This window comes from Calidris pugnax, unplaced genomic scaffold (genome assembly GCF_001431845.1).
Source record: "Calidris pugnax isolate Ruff unplaced genomic scaffold, ASM143184v1 scaffold24, whole genome shotgun sequence".
Lineage (NCBI taxonomy): Eukaryota > Metazoa > Chordata > Aves > Charadriiformes > Scolopacidae > Calidris > Calidris pugnax.
The window spans coordinates 2908678-2928744 of NW_015090922.1; the positions used below are offsets into that span (position 1 = coordinate 2908678).

The window sequence follows — 20067 nt, forward strand, 5'->3', positions numbered from 1 at the left end:
TGTAAAATACAAAAATTTTAGTTTCTAAATTGGAGAGGAAGGTTTGTCTTAAAGTACACCTATAAAATACAAAAAATTTAGAAACTAAATTGGAGAGGAAGGTTTGTCTTAAAGTTGATATCCAGGACATTGTCAAATTCCTACTGCTACACTCAAAATGGTCCAGTTTTCATACTGTTACGTTATTTGATTTTATCAAAATTAAGCAGAAGATAAGTTTTAGACAGCAAAAAAAAATCTTATTTTCTAAGGAATACATAGAAATTGAAAATCTTTAAATCACTAGGAAGGAGAAAAAATATTACAGAATCAGTTCTAGATACTTTTACTGAAGTCACACTATGCATGAATGAAAACACCTTTTCTGTATGTTTTTTCAATGTACCCTGCTGAGGGAAAAAGATTTATTTCAGAAGGAAATAGACATCAGAGTCCAACAGAGACTGTGCTAAGGTCTGAGAGGCTGAAGGGCATTAGTGTGGATTTACAACCATGCCTCTGAAAACAAAAAAAGCCCCACATTTCCCCCAGATCTACTTGTCCCCTGCTGGCAACCAGAGAAGTGGCCAGCCATCTGTCCTCCCCCAGGAACACCTCCACGTAGCATAGAGAACACCCTAAACGTCACAGACCTTTGCAAGCACTAGGATTGTGTACAAACAGAGAAGTGGCCAGCCATCTGTCCTCCCTAAACATCACAGACCTTTGCAAGCACTAGGATTGTGTATAGCCATATGAAATAATATCCAATTACCTTTTTTTTTTTTTTTAAACAGAAGTTTGGAGATTCCACCTCCTCTCTCCATGCCCTGTGATTTCAAGTGTTTCACTGTAGCTACTACTTCCACATGCACCCAGCTCACATAACTCTCTTGCTCATTTCAGTCCTCCTTTGGGCACACTGAAAGGATAAAGTAGTCTCTAGAATTATTACATTTGCATTCAACTGGAGAAGATAACATTCAAGACAGACCCTTTTTCTTGCTACTATACTTAAATTTTAAATAATGAAACAAAACCTGATATGTTGAGGTTGTTTATTTTAAATGGTATTCTGAAACTCGTGGTTACATACAAATTTTCAAACTATGAAGCTTAAGATGGCATGGTGACCGTCTTCACAAAATAAGGCTGCTCGGGCAATCTTATCTGAGCTGATTCCACTGAAGTTTGATTATTCAGAGTACAGGATGGCTTCAAGAAGATTGTAATCCACAAAGGCACCAAGACCAAAGGAGGTGGGCCTTCCTACATAAAAAGCCCTTCAAGCACCCCCTCAGTTACCACGGGACATTTGTTAGACTCGAGATCACCAGTGGGGACAGATCTGAGCCAAACCAACGGTCCTTGTGGAAAGGCCTTTATACTGCTACTCAAAATCTGGAGACAGACACCCGCTGCAGGGGCTTTTCCATGCCAGTCACATTCGCCGAGCTTTATTGCTCACTCAACTGGGGTAGTTAACAGAAAAAAAAAAATGAAAAAGAAAAAAAGAAGGCAGCTTATGGAGCTAAGATAATTTGGCAATGATCTTAAGAAACAGATATTTTTTTTTAAAGGAAAAATTAATAGGCATGAACAGGATTTATGTTAATACTGAAACTTCAGTTTAGATACCAGATGTAGTGATGGGATGAAATGTGTCATCCCTCAGCCAACAGACAGAAACTTCTCATTTCTCTGAATTGACATGGAAGGCAGATGAAACGCTGCCTCCTCTCGGGTTCCCCCAGCACTAAAGGTAGAGATATGCTTCACGAGTTTGTTTTATACACACGACAATTAAAAATACATTTTAGTAATGTTTCCCATAAAAATCTTACCAGTAGCACAGTACTGAAATCAGTGCAACAAAATTAAATTGACAGGAAGGAATATTTACAACTATAGTGTATTGTACCGAAATTGCAAAATCAGGAATTTCTAAAGTGCAAAGTTAGCTATATCCTACACAGATACAGGGATCTGTTTCCTTGCTTACAGTATGAACTGCTACCATCGTCACAGACGCACCACATATCCACGCTGAACCCTTAAGTGACCAAATGTCCTCCTCAGGCTGAGGGGCAGAACTCCTCTACCCAATCCAGCAGGAGGCAAACACCAGCACCCAAGGGTCAAACTTAGTCCCTCAGTTCTAGGAGCATCACACGTGGGATGGAGAGTAACTACTGCAAACCCGGGAGCATGAAACAAGGAGGGAGTGTATTTAAATACATGGAGAAAGGTATTTAAATAGAAATCTTACAAAGAGCTTAATGGTTTGTTTTATAGTAGATTAAACACGATCACTGCAATTTTAAAAGCACAAAGTAGAGGGCCCAGCACTCCATGCTTTAATCAGCTGCAGTTTTGTCCTAGTTTGGACTGGGCACAAATTTTTAAAGACTATTTACACCAACGAGATTTGCAGGTTTAGCCATGAGAGCCTCTCAAACCAGAGTGAGATCACAAAAACAGGCTCTTGCAGCATTAGAGTATTAAAAAGTCACCATTCAAAATACCTCATTCTTAAAAATTACCAAAGGGAATTGTAACAGATAGAACGTGGCTGCTAAGGTTCCAGATTAACTCAAAGTCCCCATCAATTCACCCATATTCTTAAGCATATTGGACAGTTAGTCTACATATTATTTACAGTAATTCTTGCTACTAGCCAACAAAACCCCAAACCCCCTGCTCGTTGACTCACAGCTCTCTACATTCTGCAAACTAAACAGTCTCTAATTTCTTGGGTTTGGGCAAAACTATCCGAAGTTTGCCATAGGATTTTAGCTACAAGTAAACAACGTTTGTCTTGAAAAGCAACACATGTTAAGTGAATTAGTTTGTTCCATTACTCTATTTTTAAACTACTACATCATATTTACTGAACCAGCTACGGCCTAAGAGGTTACAGAGCTAGGCTTAAGTAATGCCATAATCTGACACAATCCTCTTGGTTATACCCCAAACTATTTACAGTCAACTTGATTCAAACAAAATAATCTTTCCGAAGAAGTTGTTTGGGAATGATTTAGTCATGATCTGTTGGTTTTAAGATATTCATATACTGAAGTATACGACAGACCAAAGCCTCACTGGAAATGAGTCCCAGGACCCACACCAGCACCAGCAAACGAGACTGAGTCTGTGCCACAGTGGGAGGGAAAACGAGCGGAAGAGGGAAAGCAGAATCTAGTTTGCACAAAAAGAAAATCAATTAGGTTGAGACGTGTATGGATTAATACAGACAGGCATCGGAAAAACAATGAGTAACTAAAGAAATCCTGATTACGAAACTGAGTTAACTGCATCTTGGTCCTTAGAGGGGGCAGGCTAAGCAAATGTAGATTACTACGGCTGCAGTAAGTTTTTAGAATGAAAATCTCTATAAGCAAAGCAGCTCCACGCTCCATTCTGGCAAAACCTAAGATGGTTTTTTAACAATGCAAAAAGTCTAAAAAGTCAGCTGAGCAAGTCATGAACAGATCTGAGTAACTCTTCATAAAACATACCCCAGGCCCCTGTGCAGTATCAGAAGAAATGGACCAATTTTGGATAGAAATTCTTCTTGTTCCTCATTATCCTCTAACCACCTGAGCCCTTGAGAACAGAAACGTCTTTGAAAGAAATTCAGCTGATTTTACACTTATCTTTGTGTGCAGAACCTGCCGAAAGAAAAATCCATCAATGAGGTCCGCATTTGATTCATGCCCAACAGCCAGCATTAAGGGCCTCTTTGCCTTTTGCAGCAAGGAATTCTGTAGTTTGGTCTGGTGACTCAGGAAGAGTCTGGAGTTTCCTATTAGCTCCTTCAAGGAGCCACGGACCTGCCCTCTAGGCCAAGTTACTGAAGTCCCATGAAAGATTTCAAACAGAAGCACCGAGTCACGCCGCAGTGGAAGATGAAGGGATCCAAACAGTACACAGTGAGGAGAGTGCTTACAGTACACGTGGAATAACTGCATACGCCATCGTGTTTTGTTGAATTGGGACCATCTTCAGGCTGTTCAGTTTCTTTCTCAGGTAAGGTGATGTGCAGAGACTGCAAGGCCTTCGCTTCAACGCATGCATCGTATTTTTTTTGCATTTGCAGAAAATCAGAAAGCTGTTTTTGTGGACACAGGTGTTTTGCTGTGCTCAGCACTAAAGACGTTACCACATTTTCAACAGTAGGAAAATGGAAGAAGCAAGTTCTACAAAATAGTTTCTTTCTCAGTCTTGACTGGGCTTGGCTTTTGGCAAGTTCTCTTCATGAGGAGTTGATTTCAGGGCCATACTGCAAAAGCTGAGAAATAGCCCTGTTTACATATGGAATAAAAGAAGTGTAGTGCTTGGATTCCCAGTTGTGCCACCGGCTCTTCAGCTTCTCTTTCCTCCCTGTTCTCCTAAGAGCATCTCAGAGACACTACCAGATGGAAACATCACATCTTCAGTACAATTCTACTGTACAATTACAATTCCATGACAGCTTTAGGAATTCAAGAGGAGCTTTTCTAGTGCCAGAAGATTTTAACTATTTGCAGCTTTCAAACTTACCAAATCTATCAAGATTCAAAAACCTTGAATGAACGACCCCATGATGCATTACTTTTGAGCACTTTCATACTACTTGCTGCATCACCTTCACATGCACTTTGATACTAAATTTAAGTATCTAAGCTAAAGTACCTTCCTACAAATTCTGATACAAAAAACCTAATCTATAGAGGAAAGGACAGAGACTAATCATTTCAGAAGAATATAAATTGTGCTCCAGTTACACAGAACTTAAGGTTTACCAAGTTCTGTGAAATACCATGGGGGTGTTAAAAACCAAACCCAGATTTTCTTCCCTAACTACAGTTAAATGAATTGGAACATAACAAGGTGTTAACCCTGAATGACAAAATCTGAATAAATATAACCATTTATGCAAACTTCTGTTTGCCGAATTTGACATTATATAGCATATAATTTAATGGAAAAATCCTCAAGTGTTACAATCATGATACTTCCTTTGCTATTTGTGGGTAAAAACTAAACCCACAAAAAGAAACTCTCCAGAGGCACAATAGGAACATTTAAGCCCACTCATTCCATGATATCCCACTAAAACCAAAAATAAGTCAGATATAAATAAACTCCTAGAAATCCACCACATTCTCAAGCAAGATAGACACATAATAAAAAAAGTAAATTAAATTAGTCTTCTAAATTGAAAAAGAAGTATCAGAAAAAGGGAGATCAGAACTAAAGCCCCAGAGTCCAATTAATAGTTTTGAAGTGAACTCAAAGCACTTATGGCACTTAAGAAATCTGGCATCCAGTGTCTTTTTGAGGCTTTATATCAGGTTCCTTCAGAGGTTTTACTTCTTCATCTGGTTTTGGTTTAGCCTGCAAACAAGAAGAAAAAAAAAACCCTAAATACCACAAGTAGAAACCACTTTGTCTGCACAGTATTTAGGCACGGCCAACTTTACATATTCTAATCTAATAGTCCCCTCTCTTTTCAAGGCTGAAGGCTTTGAGCAAGCCCCAAGCAAGGGCGAAAAGCCAAATATTCCCTATTTCAGCATCCTTAAATGAATCCTTTTCTGAAAAGAATCTTTCTGTAGCATTCACTTCTGTAACATTTCAGCATCTTAGATACATTGAAGAATTTCCTCCCGTTCAGGACTTAGTTAAAAATGACTCCTAATTTCCAAATGCCGACAGCGGGGCAGAGAGGTGAACTGACTTGCCCCCTGGTACAGTGGAAACATGAGCTCGGGTGGATGCCTTGTGTCTGTACCCTGCACTGAGCTGGGGAACTTCACAGAAGAGACAAAAAGCAAGCCTGTGTTATACACAGAATGAAGTTAACGGGGAAGAACAGTACATAAGATTATCTTACAGTGTCATCCTTTGGCCTCTTGGTGAGATCAAACGCTGCAAGTGTTTCAGGAGTCCAGTGTGCGTTCAAGGCAGGAAATTCAAAAGGAACAGGCTCTACTAAGCCATAGTTTGCTTTCAGTTCCAGCTGGGGAGCCTCTGCTGGCACCTTCTGAAAATAGCTGTAAGAGAATACAGCAATAGATTTAAAACACAGTGCACTATCTCTGCAAGTCTCGTTTGCCATTCTAAAGAAAAACAACCTGGGTTTTTGCAGTGGCAATCATTGCTGCTCTCTTCCATTTCATCAAGGCACCATCCAACGTGCATTTTGTCAGCAAAATAGTAACACTGTCTGTTACAGAGCAAGATTACCAAGAAGAAGTTGCTTTCATTCTTGTGATTGTTCATCCCCTAATAGCTAGGTGGGTTTTTTCCAACTTGGGAACCACTATTCCCAGCGCTTCAGTCAGAAGAGCACCTTTTGTCCAAAAGGCCTTCAAAATCCAAATGAGGATTTAAAATAATGAAAACTGACAAATCCTGACATGCACTGTGCTGCGGCAGAGCTCTGCGGTGGGCACATCTCCCAGAACAGTCACTGGTTATCTGGTTTCCCTTTCAAAGTTTGTTTCTAGAGGGACACGGATCTGTTGCAATCTCCTGTACGCTGCTGTCATAAGAGATGGCAACGGTTATTAGAACCAAAGCAGAGAACTTCTCCTATTTGCAGTTCAGCTCGACGTACTTGACAATCCTTATTGTTTAGACAATGCCCCTATTATGCAGGTCTTTAAATATCACAAAAAGGGAAATAACAAACCTATTATGGAATACTAAATCATAAGAGAAGGGGAAGGGAGAAAGAAATGAGCAAAAGAATTCTAAAGCCAAACTAATCTTGCTATTTTAAACAGCTTCCAAACTCTTTTTGGAACGGGCATTAACTAACATAAAGCCCTATTCACAATATTAACGATACTTAGGGCTGGTAAAGCTCCTGGCACCCTAAACATATTCTTCACTGAAGGCATGATTGTATCTTGACTTCCCTGCTACCAAGACAGAATCTTCTCCACTTCGCCTCTGTCTTCTTCTGCCTACTAGATACCAGCAGCTGGGAAGAGGGTATCAGAGCAACGCAGCAACCTTTACAGGACTTTTTCTTGTGCAGAAGGAAAAGAAACACAGTGGCTGAGCAATGAAGGAAGAAAACCATTTCACCTCTCCGGGACAACTCAACTGGCACAGAATACAGAGAGGGCAATAGCACAGACCCATAGCAAATCTGCTCAGAGAAAATGACAGAATTGCAAACGTATCCTTAAGTTACATGCCATGTCCTAAAGGAATTTAAGAACTGGAGAGTAAAATTTTCCATCCCATCTTGAAAGCAAATGAGGTACTAACAGTTCATACAGAGTAACATACCAGCCACGAATTACTTACATGAATCCATTCTCTCTTTGGCATTTTTCTAGTGTGTTCTTAATCAAACTTCCTAATTTCCTAAAGAAGAGATGTCCAGAAGGTTTGGCAGTGGTCCCGGGCCCTTTGGTTTCTCCATATTCTTTGCACAATGCTTCAGCCTTGGCAAAAACTTTGCAAGAAAGAAATGTAATAAAAATCATTTACGTGACTCTATTAAATCACAGTTCTGATCTACGGTGCTTCGGTGTTAGGAGATACCACAATCCATTCCGGCTTCTTGCTTCTTAGAAACAAAAATAAACTAGCTCAACTGCAGCACTTCCAGCCAAGATTTTCTCCATCAAAAAAAGAGACTAGGAACATTAAAAAAAAAAAAAAAGACAGCTTTTTGGGTGGGAAGATGCAGGAAAGCATTCTTAAGTGTGGGGCAAAATGCAACAATAAGCCCAAGAACTGTGCCACATGGGAGGGAAAAAGAGAGGGCATAAGGTGTCCTAACAGCTGATGCCCAAAATTAAACACCACTCAATATGGATTGGCAAAAGCAGCATTCTTCTCTGAACAGCAGGGACAGTAAAAAACACAGTGTGTTTCACTGCAAGTAATCCAACTCAGTTTGTTCTTCATAAATTCTTTTTATTTATTTTTAAAATTGATATTAAAAGTTTCCAATTTGACGATTTGAGCTTTTTTTTGTATATATTGTGGTAAAGTTATGCAGTGCAGGCATTGGAGTAGCAAGAGCTTTGAAGAGAAAAGGATGGGCAGATGACCCTGAACTACTGCAAACTTCTCTTAATCTACTTTTCAATGAATAGAAAGGAAATAAGTTACTGAAATCTGTTTAAAAACAATCAAACAATCATGGTCTAGATCACTATTTAATGTAAGACAGAGCATCCTCCAAAGCAGAAAAGGCTGCAGTAACTTAATATACAGACCAGAAAACGTGGTGACCAGCCAATTGACTTCTACACTGTGTTGCAGGCAGGTCAAAACACCAACCTTTAACAGGCTGAGAAGTGAAGATGAAATTTTATGCAGCACCATTATGAAAGACAGTCTTTGGTAAGACAAAAAAAAAAAAATAATATACTGTATCTACTCAAAAGCGTGCTGGATTTTCACCAGGTGACAGATAAAATCTTAAGTCTTTGAGGGTGATAAACATGATATAGCAAAATAAACCAGGCATGTCATCATCAGACCCTGTCATCCAGTCTCAATCATACTTACATTTTTCTGACTCCTGCAGAGATCTGATTGCTTCCCCACATTTATCACTTGCCAACAGAGTCTGACCGTGGTAACAGTATGCCTAATGGGAGAGGAGAAAATAGTTACCAACAACACTGGGCACTTCCTGCACCGATTCACTTCTGCTCTTCCTTACATGGGAGCTGCATCTCTCCCAGGCTGTCGTTCCGTGCAGACAGCTGAGGATTTGGGAATGCTACTCAAAGCAGCATTCGCTGAACACTGCAGTTCGATATAAACACCCTCAGGCACGTATGAGGAGAGCTGTCTCAGGTGTAGCCAAGATTAGCTTGGAGCTTCATGGAGGCTGTTTTACCAAAAGCACTGGTATATAGTCTAGTTCAAACCCCTCTCTCTTACTGAAAAAAGGAAGAGGATGTACTCCAGTGAAGTTTACAAAACAAAGACTCTAAAAACTAAAACTACCTTAATGCTCAAAAGCCAAATCTGCAACAAACACCATTGAATCCAGAAGAGATGAGGTGTTCTGCTGCTTGAGGTGTCTTGCCATAGTCCAAATAACTTTTCCACCCCACAAAGTCCCATTCCCTCACAGGAATTCCTTATGCTTGAAGATAGTACTGTATTCCAGTGAGAACTGAATTGCCTCTTTCCTGTTATCAGGAGTTGTTGACTTTAAATGCTACACGGAATGAAACAATCCCACAAACTAATGTCTCCCTTGCATACCTTCCTTTAACGTCTGTTCTCACAGTATAGCCAGTGTTATCTACATCTACCATTGCCCCTATTGCACAATTTTAAAAAAGAAAAGGTACCCCACCTCTGACCCTCTCTAACCTCTCAAACTTGCTCATAAGGCAAGCGGCTTTTAGCTACAGGTTTAATGTAAGAGAAAGACAATTGTGTTAACTGCTTAGCTTGGGCCTTTTTTTACAGCATGAAAGAGGCAGATGACAGGCTGTGGCAGGTACCAGAAATAAAGAGCAAATTGAGCAGCTGCTGATCCCAAGAGCATCACTGCACTTGGTACGAGGCAAGTCATGCAAGAAGGAGCAGCACATGGAACGGTACCTAACATCGCTTGATGCAGTTTAATTCAGGGCCTTCAAAAACATTATCAGCTCTGAATTATGCCTAAAATCAGACTGTGATGCAGAGAATGGAAGACAAGTATCTTGCTCAACCTGAATTGCTTCACTTAGCAATACGTGATTACAATAAATTCCACGCTGCAGTAACTTCACTGGGCTCAACAAAACCACTTCAAATGCCACGGACACTGCACAGCCTCTTCAGAGCACGGAAAGCACGTCAAGGCAACACTTAGTCCCTGTTCCCTACCCAGACCTCAGACAGCACTAAAAACTGTGACTGCTGCCAACCAAAGTACTTACGTAGGCCATATAGAAACAGGTCTTCAAGTTTAAGTACTTCCTCCATTTACCTGCATAGGTTGGATCCAAACTGGATAATGTTTGATCTACGGACACAGATGTAATGTTACTCTTTAAGACATTTCATAAAAACAAAAATCCCACACACTCACAAAGAGCAGAGTTCTTAAATTTAGCAATAGATCTTAATGATAAAGTAGCCAGAAACAAGTGACATAAGTTACTGCTGCAAAGACACAGAGAAACTGAGAAAAACCAAAAATATGCCGTTTATTGAGCTATGATGCAATTGTCCCTAGAATCCCTGAAGCTGCTGCCCACTAAGTTTAGAAGGCTAATTCTCCTAAGTATTTTTAGGCAGCATTTCAAAGCCTGTTCCTAGTTTAATTTTAAGTAGTGACCTATAAAAGCCTACCTATGTTACAATATTTCATCTCTTACCTGAGGGGTGGAGCCCCTCTGCTGTGAGAACAGGCTGAGAGAGTTGGGGTTGTTTAGCCTGGAGAAGAGAAGGCTCTGGGGAGACCTTAGAGCCCCTTCCAGTACCTAAAGGGGCTCCAGGAGAAATGGGGAAGGACTCTCAATCAGGGAGCGGAGTGAAAGGACGAGAGGGAACAGTTTTAAACTGAAAGAGGGGAGATTTTGATTAGGTATTGGGAAGAAATCCTTCCTTGTGAGGGTGGTGAGACACTGGAACAGGTTGCCCAGAGAAGCTGTGGCTGCTCCATCCCTGGAGGGGTTCAAGGCCAGGCTGGATGGGGCTTTGAGCAACGTGGTCTGGTGGGAGGTGTCCCTGCCCATGGCAGGGGGGTTGGAACTGGATGATCTTTAAGGTCCCTTCCAACCCAAGCCATTCTGTGATTCTATGATACTGATTCCCATATTTTGCACTTTTCCCACTTTGCTCAGTAAGCTACAGATCAGCTTATTCATCTGGAAGGATGTACAGAATTAACCTGCTACACACTTTAGGAGTTGCATCGTAACCTGCTGCCCAACAGCAGGTGAAACACACTCCATTTACATCAAGCCATTTGTTTGCTACTATTGCATATTCTCAAGACATTGCTCTGCCTTCCTGTCCACTCATATTTCCTACCATTACCTACAGAAAAAGATTCCCACTAAAACAAAAAGCCTTAGCAAAATCTATCTGTTATGCTGATAACCGAAGCCTTAAAAGTGCTAAATAGAAGCTAAATATACAAAGTATATCCACTGAGCAACAGCGTTAATATCGCAATTGATGGGTGGGTGAAATATGTCTGCTGGCAAGAATGCATAAACCAGGTCACTAAGGATACAAAACATGACACTTACCAGCTTTTTGGTAGAAGTTAGCTGTTTCATAAGCAAGAGCAGCTATTAGGCCTGGATTGTGTTTCAGCTCAATAGCCCGAGCAATTGTCACTGAAAAAAAATTCCACACCACAGTATTAAAGTTTAATTGAAAATGTCACAGGAAACCGGCAGAGGCATTTAGCATTTTAAAAGTCCTACATGAGCAGAAAACAAGTATTGTGCAGTCAAGCAAACTGCAGAATAAAGACAGATTGTTTCTTGGACAGAATTATTGCAAATTAATAGAAAAACTGAAGGAAGATTAGTTGGAAGACTAGCTAGTAAACAGAAGCTGCAAATATTTTAAAGTAAAGGAATTGGGAATTTATTTTAGGCAAGCGTGGTGGTGAAAAGACTGCATGAAAGGAAAAAAGAAGAGGGGGGAAAATGTCACACACAAGTTCTTCTAAAGTGGTTACATTTATTATATCAGACTGATTTTTGGCATTTTCCTCCTGTAATTGTAGCTTAAGTTACTTTAACAGCAACCCACTCCCCTAAGCCGTAGTACTTCAGAAGAAAACAAATGGCATTGGTGCCAAGCAGACTTCGCAAGACATGGTAAGTAGCCCACAGAGACTGTCGTTTCCCACCCCAAACAGATATAGATTTGAAGGTACCTTCTTGAGCTTCAGCTTGGCACTGTATGATGTATGAGTCTATAAGTCGAGCTTCTAAATCTCTTCCTTTTTCTACAGGTGTAATCAATTTTGGAATGTGACTTTCCTAAGTAAAAAGCAAGTCTCAAAGTTAGTTTAGGCTCAATACCACTGCTGCCAACGCAAAGCAAGTCCCTTATTCCTAAACGCATGGGACGCTGGGTGAAGGTCCCACTAAGGCTGGCTGCACTGCTGCATCTGCTACTGGGGAGACAAACTAATTACTCTTCCACTGCCACTAGGGAAGAGTAGCAGGGATTGAGTCGTAGCACAGCATATTAACACAATATTTTTCTGTATCATTCACATAGTCTGAGGGATTTGTTTACTCTGTAACCTCAACAGAAAAGTGAAGGCTTTTCTAAAACAAGAAGTCAAGTGGTTGGAGACAATTTAAAGAACAGACAGCAAAAGCTGTTTTTTCTACCTTCAAGTGTTTAAAAATCCCAGCTGCTATCTTCAAGCTTCTGTGAACATCTTTTGCTTCATCTTCTGTTATGCTAAGGATGTAGAATCAATTACATTTTAGTTAGAAAGGATTTCTAGGCGTCATTTAGTTTCAACTCCTGCCTTGGAGCAGGACCACCAACAACAGTAGATCGGGTCAGTTATGGCTTTGTTTAGATAAATCTTTATTCCTTCAAGAACAGAGAGTCCACTAAGTCCCCAAGTAACCTGTCCCATTGCTGTGCTACCCTTGTGGCAAACAAGTTTCTTACAGTGTCCAATCATTTAATAATTAAGTAGAACTCACTTGAAAAAAAGAAATGTAAGACGTTGTAATGACTTTCAGGCAAAAGGTAACCTCAGTGATAAAAGCCAAAGCTTCAGAAATCTGTAAGGCTAAAAGTCAGCAGAGCTGTGATTTTGAGAATCTCAGGTTTGTACCCGGCCATTCAGAGCAGGACTGATGAAGGGTTTACTCACAACTGACACTTTCTCTATACCACAGTCACATGGAACTAGTACACTTTGTTCACGGAGGCAAGAAGGGATTGAAGTGCACTTGGACATTACCCCACATGAACGAAGGCCAACTGCCTCCCTGAACTCCCACTGGCTCAGCTGGACAGGCACTACAGCAGGCAACACTCAGAACCTGCCACGCTTTTTTGGTGGAATATTGCTGCAATGGAATTACTAAGAAAAGAAAAACACTTACTCCTCTTTTCCAGCAAGTCTTGATGCATATTTTGTGTACCACAGAGCTACATTAAATCCCATGGAAACCAGTTCAAACACTGCATCCTGCTGGGCACTAAAGAAAGACAGACAAAACCCCCCCAAAACAATTTAATGCTTTCCATTTTGTTCTGACAGGCACTCTCTCTGCTGATAGTTCACACAGCATTAGTCGACATTTATCTCCATAAAATATTTTTCATTTTAAAAGTCAACAATTTCCAATTCAGAACCTCCTACTTGCTGAACTGCCTAAATGACACTTCAATTTTTACTTATTTCCTTTAAGAGCTCATAATTATAATTCCCACATTCAGATGCCTACCCTTCCCACTTGGGAACTTTTATTTTAAAACAGTAACTTGAGATTTGTTTAGCTTTGGGTGTGGCTGACATTTTTCCTTTTTTTTTTTTTTTAAAAAAAAAAAAAAATTGCACATTTTGTGGAAAGCCTCGCTCTGGAATGTCTACTTTAAAGTTGTAGCTGCTAAGTTAATAAGTCAGAGTCTATTACATCTCCCTCAAATGAATGTTATTGCAAGTATTTACGTAACTGCACTTAAACGGCATGTGCAAATAACAGGAAATTTCAGAAGCTAAAAACACAGTCTTTGAAAAGAGCAAACTTGCAATCACAAGTTCAGTATAGCTTAGGAACAAGTGAACTTGAAAAAGAAAGGTGTGGGAGTGGGAAGGATAATGCTGGCACAAGTACAAGTGTGTATGACCATGAGAAAATTAGAAGAGAGGCCTAATAAACAGATTGTCTTCCAAAGGGAATAAAAGCTTTGAGGAAGCCGAGCACCACTTCTAGATAAAGCCTGACAAATCTGTAAGTGTGGTTATACAACACAATTACCCTCAACAGCGAGAGACAACTGAGTAATCCAGAAGGTTACAGATCTATATTCCTTCTTAAAACAGCAGCTTTGTTTGTTTGTACCAGGAGTAGATGTACCAGGAGCTTCAGAGGACAGGAACAAAATTAGATCTTCAGCAACATTTGCACTTCAAAAAACTCAGAAGATACTGGTCAGGCAATAGCGCCAAATGAAAACGTCTTGACCTGTACTAACCTATGTTATCATATTTAATTCACCAATACCCTCAAGGTTCTTATTTGTACTGCTCTACCCAACTGTAGATACAGTCTGTAGATCACCTAAGACACAATGGATCCTTCTACCATTATCATGCATTGTCACGCCTTTACACAAAGGCAACGCGTGCCTCAGAACACCTAATACAGTACAGCAATTACCAAAACCACAGAGCAACAAGGTTGTGGAAACTACTTTGTGTTCAAAATTTTGCTACACTTCTAAGTTTTCCTCCACACCTGTGTTGGCACACGTGCACATACGTAACAGGCCAGAAGAAAACAGCTGCATACCCTGTAATCATAAAAGCGTATGTACCTTGGAACTTGTCCTTGTAATGTGTCTGTCCACTTAAAATTCTGAATATATCTCAACTTGCATTCTTGGGAAGAGTCATCCAGTGAAAGGATAAAACCTATAGAATAAAAAAACATACCGATAGGCAATCTCAAAGGAACAACCAGAAACAAGTAATGAAGGAATGGGAATCAAGGAGAATACGGATACAGATAAAGGAATGTTTCTTGTTGTACCACTCAAAAAACTGTGTTACTTCCTGAGGCTTTTATTCCTCAGTATCTTGAGAACAAAAAACCAAACTGGCTGCTCCAAGAAACTCCTTGCCCAGCAGGTTACTGACTCAGCCCTGTGAGTCTTGACTGCTGAAGGAAAACCCTGCAAAGGTCTGCGTGTCCCGTAAGGTGATTAATGGAGCTGGACTGACCCAGGCACAGGATGGCTGAGGCTGCTCGAGGTGAGCGAGCGACTGTCCCTGCCACCATAATGGCAACTGGAAAATTTCAGGAAAAGCTGCCTAGACAACAGGAAGAGGGAAAAGGGCTTGTAAGCACAGGCTCACCTAGCCCTCATCTCTTTTGCCTCCAGGGCTACAGGAAATTGGTTCTTTATGTCCCGCAGCCCAGAAAGCAGCAGTTGGTGCAATGAAGCTCATGCTATGGGATGTTCAAATGCTGGCATATGCAGCCCCATGGAATTTTTCTGGGAGGAATAATATGGGCCATCATCTGACCAGGTCTTACAGACTTCAAGATCTCAAGATTTCCAACAGCAGCTATTGCAGCTACAGCTCTAGGTGCTGTCACATGTTTATATACAAAAAGAATGCTTGCTCCTTTCACTTGCAGAAGATTTTAGAGACCGAGCATGATGTTTTCCTGAAGAAACTCTTCAAATCGTGCCTGCAGCAAAAGCGACTGTTATCTCACTTTTACCTAGCATTAGTATTCCAGGCACTGAGGGAACTAAACCAACTTGAGCTGCTTCACTTTGACAGACTGAAAGATCACAATTTCCATGAATCAGCTGATTCCTGAAAACTCAGCGCTAAGAAACTTGTCTGAGCACCTGACTGCTAAGAGAGAATTATCAAAATATTGGCAGGAAGAAGGTTTCAAGTGAAGGCCTCATCACAGATGACTACCTAGTCAAAATGTAGATGCTATGCTAATGAGCATCTATATATACACTTAAGACAAGCAACAGAAGTATAAACTTGCCACAAGTCTTTTATCTAGACAAACCAGAAGTTTACACCAAAGAACAATTTCTATCAACTAATTAATAGACTGGCAGGAGGAAGGTTTCAAGTGAAGGCCTCATCATAGATAACTACCTAGTGAAAATGTAGATACTATGCTAATGAGCACCTATATATACACTTAAGACAAGCAGCAGAAAGTGTAAACTTGCCACAAGTCTTTTATCTAGCATTAGACAAATCAGAAGTTTACACTAAAGAACAATTTCTATCAACTAATTAATAGATTCAATTTATACTTAAGGAGCAATTCACCACAATCGAAGCAACAAATCAACATTTTCTCCTCAAGCAGGAAGCAGAATGAGGTAAAAAGCAAGAGGCCAGGACTGCCAACACCTAGTACTGGCAGGGTCACAAAGAACACTGGAACTTATAGAAAGGGCCTGGTGAGTACCCATGACTGGTATTAAGCACAGAACCCACGAAGATACTCTCCTTCCTGAGAAGCACAAAGCTTCTTTACAGAAGATTGGCATGATACACATTCTGAGAAGCCTCATTAAAACTCAAATTACATCTCTTGATGTATTAGCAGTATTGCTCATAAATGTTCCTACCTTGCAAGAGTGAGAAGTACAAGTCAGTTGCATTCTTCATCATTTCTGGATTACAGCTTGAGTCTGTAAACAGCTCCAACAGCCGTGTTCGAGATAACCTCAAATCACTGCGGGGGGAGGGGGAAGAAATAATAAACCTAAGAAATTCTACCCAAAAATGTACTAGATTCAATTTATACTTAAGGAGCAATTCACCACAATCGAAGCAACAAATCAACATTTTCTCCTCAAGCAGGAAGCAGAATGAGGTAAAAAGCAAGAGGCCAGGACTGCCAACACCTAGTACTGGCAGGGTCACAAAGAACACTGGAACTTATAGAAAGGGCCTGGCGAGTACCCATGACTGGTATTAAGCACAGAACCCACGAAGATACTCTCCTTCCTGAGAAGCACAAAGCTTCTTTACAGAAGATTGGCATGATACACATTCTGAGAAGCCTCATTAAAACTCAAATTACATCTCTTGATGTATTAGCAGTATTGCTCATAAATGTTCCTACCTTGCAAGAGCGAGAAGTACAAGTCAGTTGCATTCTTCATCATTTCTGGATTACAGCTTGAGTCTGTAAACAGCTCCAACAGCCGTGTTCGAGATAACCTCAAATCACTGCGGGGGGAGGGGGAAGAAATAATAAACCTAAGAAATTCTACCCAAAAATGTACTATTAAGAAAGTACCCACCCATGTATGCCACCGCCCTTTTGACTAAGCAAGTGAAGCTAAGCATTCAATTTACCTATCCAAAGCTAAGGAAAGGTACTTCATGAGAAACATTCCAACAGATACAGAAAAATCTTCCTTTCCCCTCTGGATACACAGGATTGACTCTTTAGTTTAAAGTATAACCCGTTTCGGACAGACAGCAATGGATCATTAGTATTCATGATCAATCTATTGTTCTAACACTAACATAACTGATTCCAACACAGAATAATCTTCCTTTCTCCTCTGGATACATATGATTGACTCTTTAGTTTAAAGTATAACCCATTTCGGACAGACAGCAACGGATCATTAGTATTCATTATCAATCTATTGTTCTAACACTAACATAACTATGCCTTTATCTCCCAAGAGGCTGGGTGCAGAGGCAGGGATGGGAAGTACTAACCAGAACAGTCTTCAACATTAGAATGGGACAAGCATATGAAGAGATAAGAATAGATCTGCAAAATAAGCTCAGATCTCTTTTCGTTATATTCTTATCTACCATAGAACGTTCATGCCTTATTCACTCATGGAAATTACTTTAAATAATCTTTTGCAGAAGGTGGCACAGTCATCAGAAAGACAATGAAATGTTTAGTCTTTTGCCTTTGCATTATAATAGGCCTTGCTATACACTCAGAGACTTGAAAACTGGATAATTCACTCTTTGTAACTAAATGTTCAGTGTCATCAGTGTCTTATTGTCTCCCAGCCTACACATTTCTAGTCATCTTCAGAACAAAAATTGCAGAGTAACCCGTACTTTTAAGGATGTCCTCCAAACTGTGAGAGACAGAGTGAAGTCGATCACAAGTATACACTTACTTGCAAACCTTTGCTGCAGCTGGAGTGGTAGCTACCCCATAATAATTAAATGAAACGGGAGCTGTGGCCTTCAAAGGGTTGCGATGAAACCAGTGGGTCATTTTCTTTCTGTAGTGTTGTTTATGCCAAATCTAAAGCATGGAAAGAAACGAACAGCTGAGGGAACAGGTACAACTGAGATGCCCTGTATACCATGCTTCTCAGCTCACAAAAATATATTCCAAATGTAAACAATTAGGAAAGAAATTAATCTGCAAAGCTCTCTATAATTACACAGAAGAAATTAGACTTCTTTTCTTCCATTTGAAACACTAAGCTACCGCATGCCTTATCTTCATCACCCATGTGCTTGGTTTGAGAATTTCACCCTCCAGAAATACATATGCAACTATTTTAAGTGGGATAATGGCCAATCTATAAGCAGCTTTTATTGTAGCACCATCAATATAGATGAAACTGCAATTACATAGTAACCCTTGTTGAAAACACGGACATATTTAGACACATGTAACAGACCTGGAAGTTTGGTAGAGTACAGGTAAAACAAACCACCATTTTCCTTTTACCTCAATTTCAGCAAACACATATAACATAAGCATCCCAATGAGCTTCCAACAGCAGCGCGTGGAGGAGGATGCAAAATAACGGCCACCCACTGAAACAAAGGGAGGTCTGTATGGGTCAAAATGAGAAACCTCTTCACCGTGAGGATGGTGAAACTGAGGAACAAGTTGCTCAAAGAGCTCGTGCTCCTCCTCCTCGTGCGGTCTCCATCCTCAAAGGCTTTTAAGATCTCACTGGATAAAGCCCAGAGCCACATGGTTTAATCTCAGAGTTGACCCTGCTCCGAGCAGGACATCAGACCAGAGACGCCCCCAAGACGTCCATCACCGTACGATCTTTTTTGAATCTGTAAGGTCATCATTATAAAATGCTTTGCAGCTTTGCAAATTACCAGGTCCTGCACTCACTTGGGTCACAACGACCCCATGAATGCTCCAGGCTGGGAGAAGAGTGGCTGAAAAGCTGCCTGGCAGAAGAGGAACCACGGGTGTTGGTCAGGCCAACAGCATCCTAGCCTGTGTGGTGAACAGGAAGTGACTGTCCCAAGTCACAGGAGACAGGACAAGAGGAAACAGCCTCAAGTTGCACCAGGGGAGGTTTAGATTGGATTATGAGGAAAAATTTCTTCACAGAAAGGGTTATCAAGCATTGGAACAGGCTGCCCAGGGAAGTGGTGGAGTCACCATCTCTGGAGGGATTTAAAAGATGGGTAGATGTGGTGCTGAGGGACACGGGTTAGTGTTAACTTGGCAGTGCCAGGTCAACAGTTGGACTTGGTGATCTTAAAGGCCCCTTTCCAGCCACAGTGATCCTATGATTCTATTTGCTGAAAAAAAAAAAGGTAAAAAGAGGGGACAGGTGCCAAGCAGAGACCCCTGCCACCCTCCAGCTCTCCCTGACCCTGCGGGCGACTCGTTTATCGTGTCAGCCCCTACCGCGACACCGCCACCCACCTGCGCAGCGGAGAGGAGCTGTCACAGGCCTCAGCCGCGCCCGAGCCAGGTGACAGGCGCTTAACGAGAGATCTTCCGTGTCCGGGCCCCCTTTACCGCCGCACCAGACCCAGTTCGGCGGGACCCTGCCCGCCGCCGGCCGCCTCAGGCCCGCGCCGCTGCCTCACCTAAAGCCCCCCGCGCCACCAGCGGCACACACCGACCGACGCCCGCCCCGGCGTGCGACGCCTTTCCCAGCGGTAGCTGCCGTGCTGTGCCGTGCCGCCCGGCTCCCCCAGCCCCACCGACAGCACCGAGCGCGGCCCAGGCGGCCCTCACAGACAGAGAGACCCTCCCGGTAACCGCCGCCACTTCCGGCTCTGCCGCCGCAGACAGCGCCAGCGGAGAGACGATGGCATCGACCCGCGCGGTACGGCTGGCCGAACGCATCGATCCCGTCGGTTATCCCCCCTCAGGCCGCCGCCAGCCCCGCGGGTTGGGACCGGGACAGCCGGCGGAGGCACGGCCGGGCGCCCCACAGCCCTCCGCAAACAGAGGCGGGAAGGGATACCGGCGGCGGCACCGACCCTCCGAGGCGGGTGACACTGCCCTGGGGTGGCGCTGCTTACCCGAGAGTGGCCTCCCGGAGGGGCAGGGCCGGGAGCGGAGCGGGAGGGGAGGTGCCGCCGCCGCCGCGACCCAGCTGGGAGGGCGGGCGCGCGCTCCCTCAGGAGCCACGTGACGGCCGCCATGACAC

At 42.0% G+C, this 20067-nt stretch overlaps 1 protein-coding gene across 3 annotated transcripts; it reads right to left on the reverse strand.

Annotated features, from left to right (window-relative positions):
- Positions 1-1025: 1025 nt before the first annotated feature.
- On the reverse strand, positions 1026-20002 carry BROX (BRO1 domain and CAAX motif containing). 3 transcript variants are annotated; one of them, XM_014951080.1, is made up of 13 exons: positions 19940-20002; positions 17815-17945; positions 16782-16888; positions 14482-14578; positions 13044-13139; positions 12309-12381; positions 11843-11948; positions 11202-11291; positions 9882-9967; positions 8503-8584; positions 7285-7435; positions 5858-6017; positions 1026-5358 (listed from the first exon to the last, which is right to left on the reverse strand). In XM_014951080.1, exons 2-13 carry the CDS (start codon positions 17913-17915, stop codon positions 5272-5274), a joined length of 1236 nt encoding a protein of 411 aa, XP_014806566.1. In that variant the 5' UTR covers positions 17916-17945; positions 19940-20002; the 3' UTR covers positions 1026-5271. The 3 variants fall into 3 exon arrangements, with proteins under 3 accessions (XP_014806566.1, XP_014806565.1, XP_014806567.1); XM_014951079.1 differs by lacking the exon at positions 19940-20002 and adding an exon at positions 19332-19916; XM_014951081.1 differs by lacking the exons at positions 16782-16888; positions 17815-17945; positions 19940-20002 and adding an exon at positions 16282-16386.
- Positions 20003-20067: the final 65 nt, after the last annotated feature.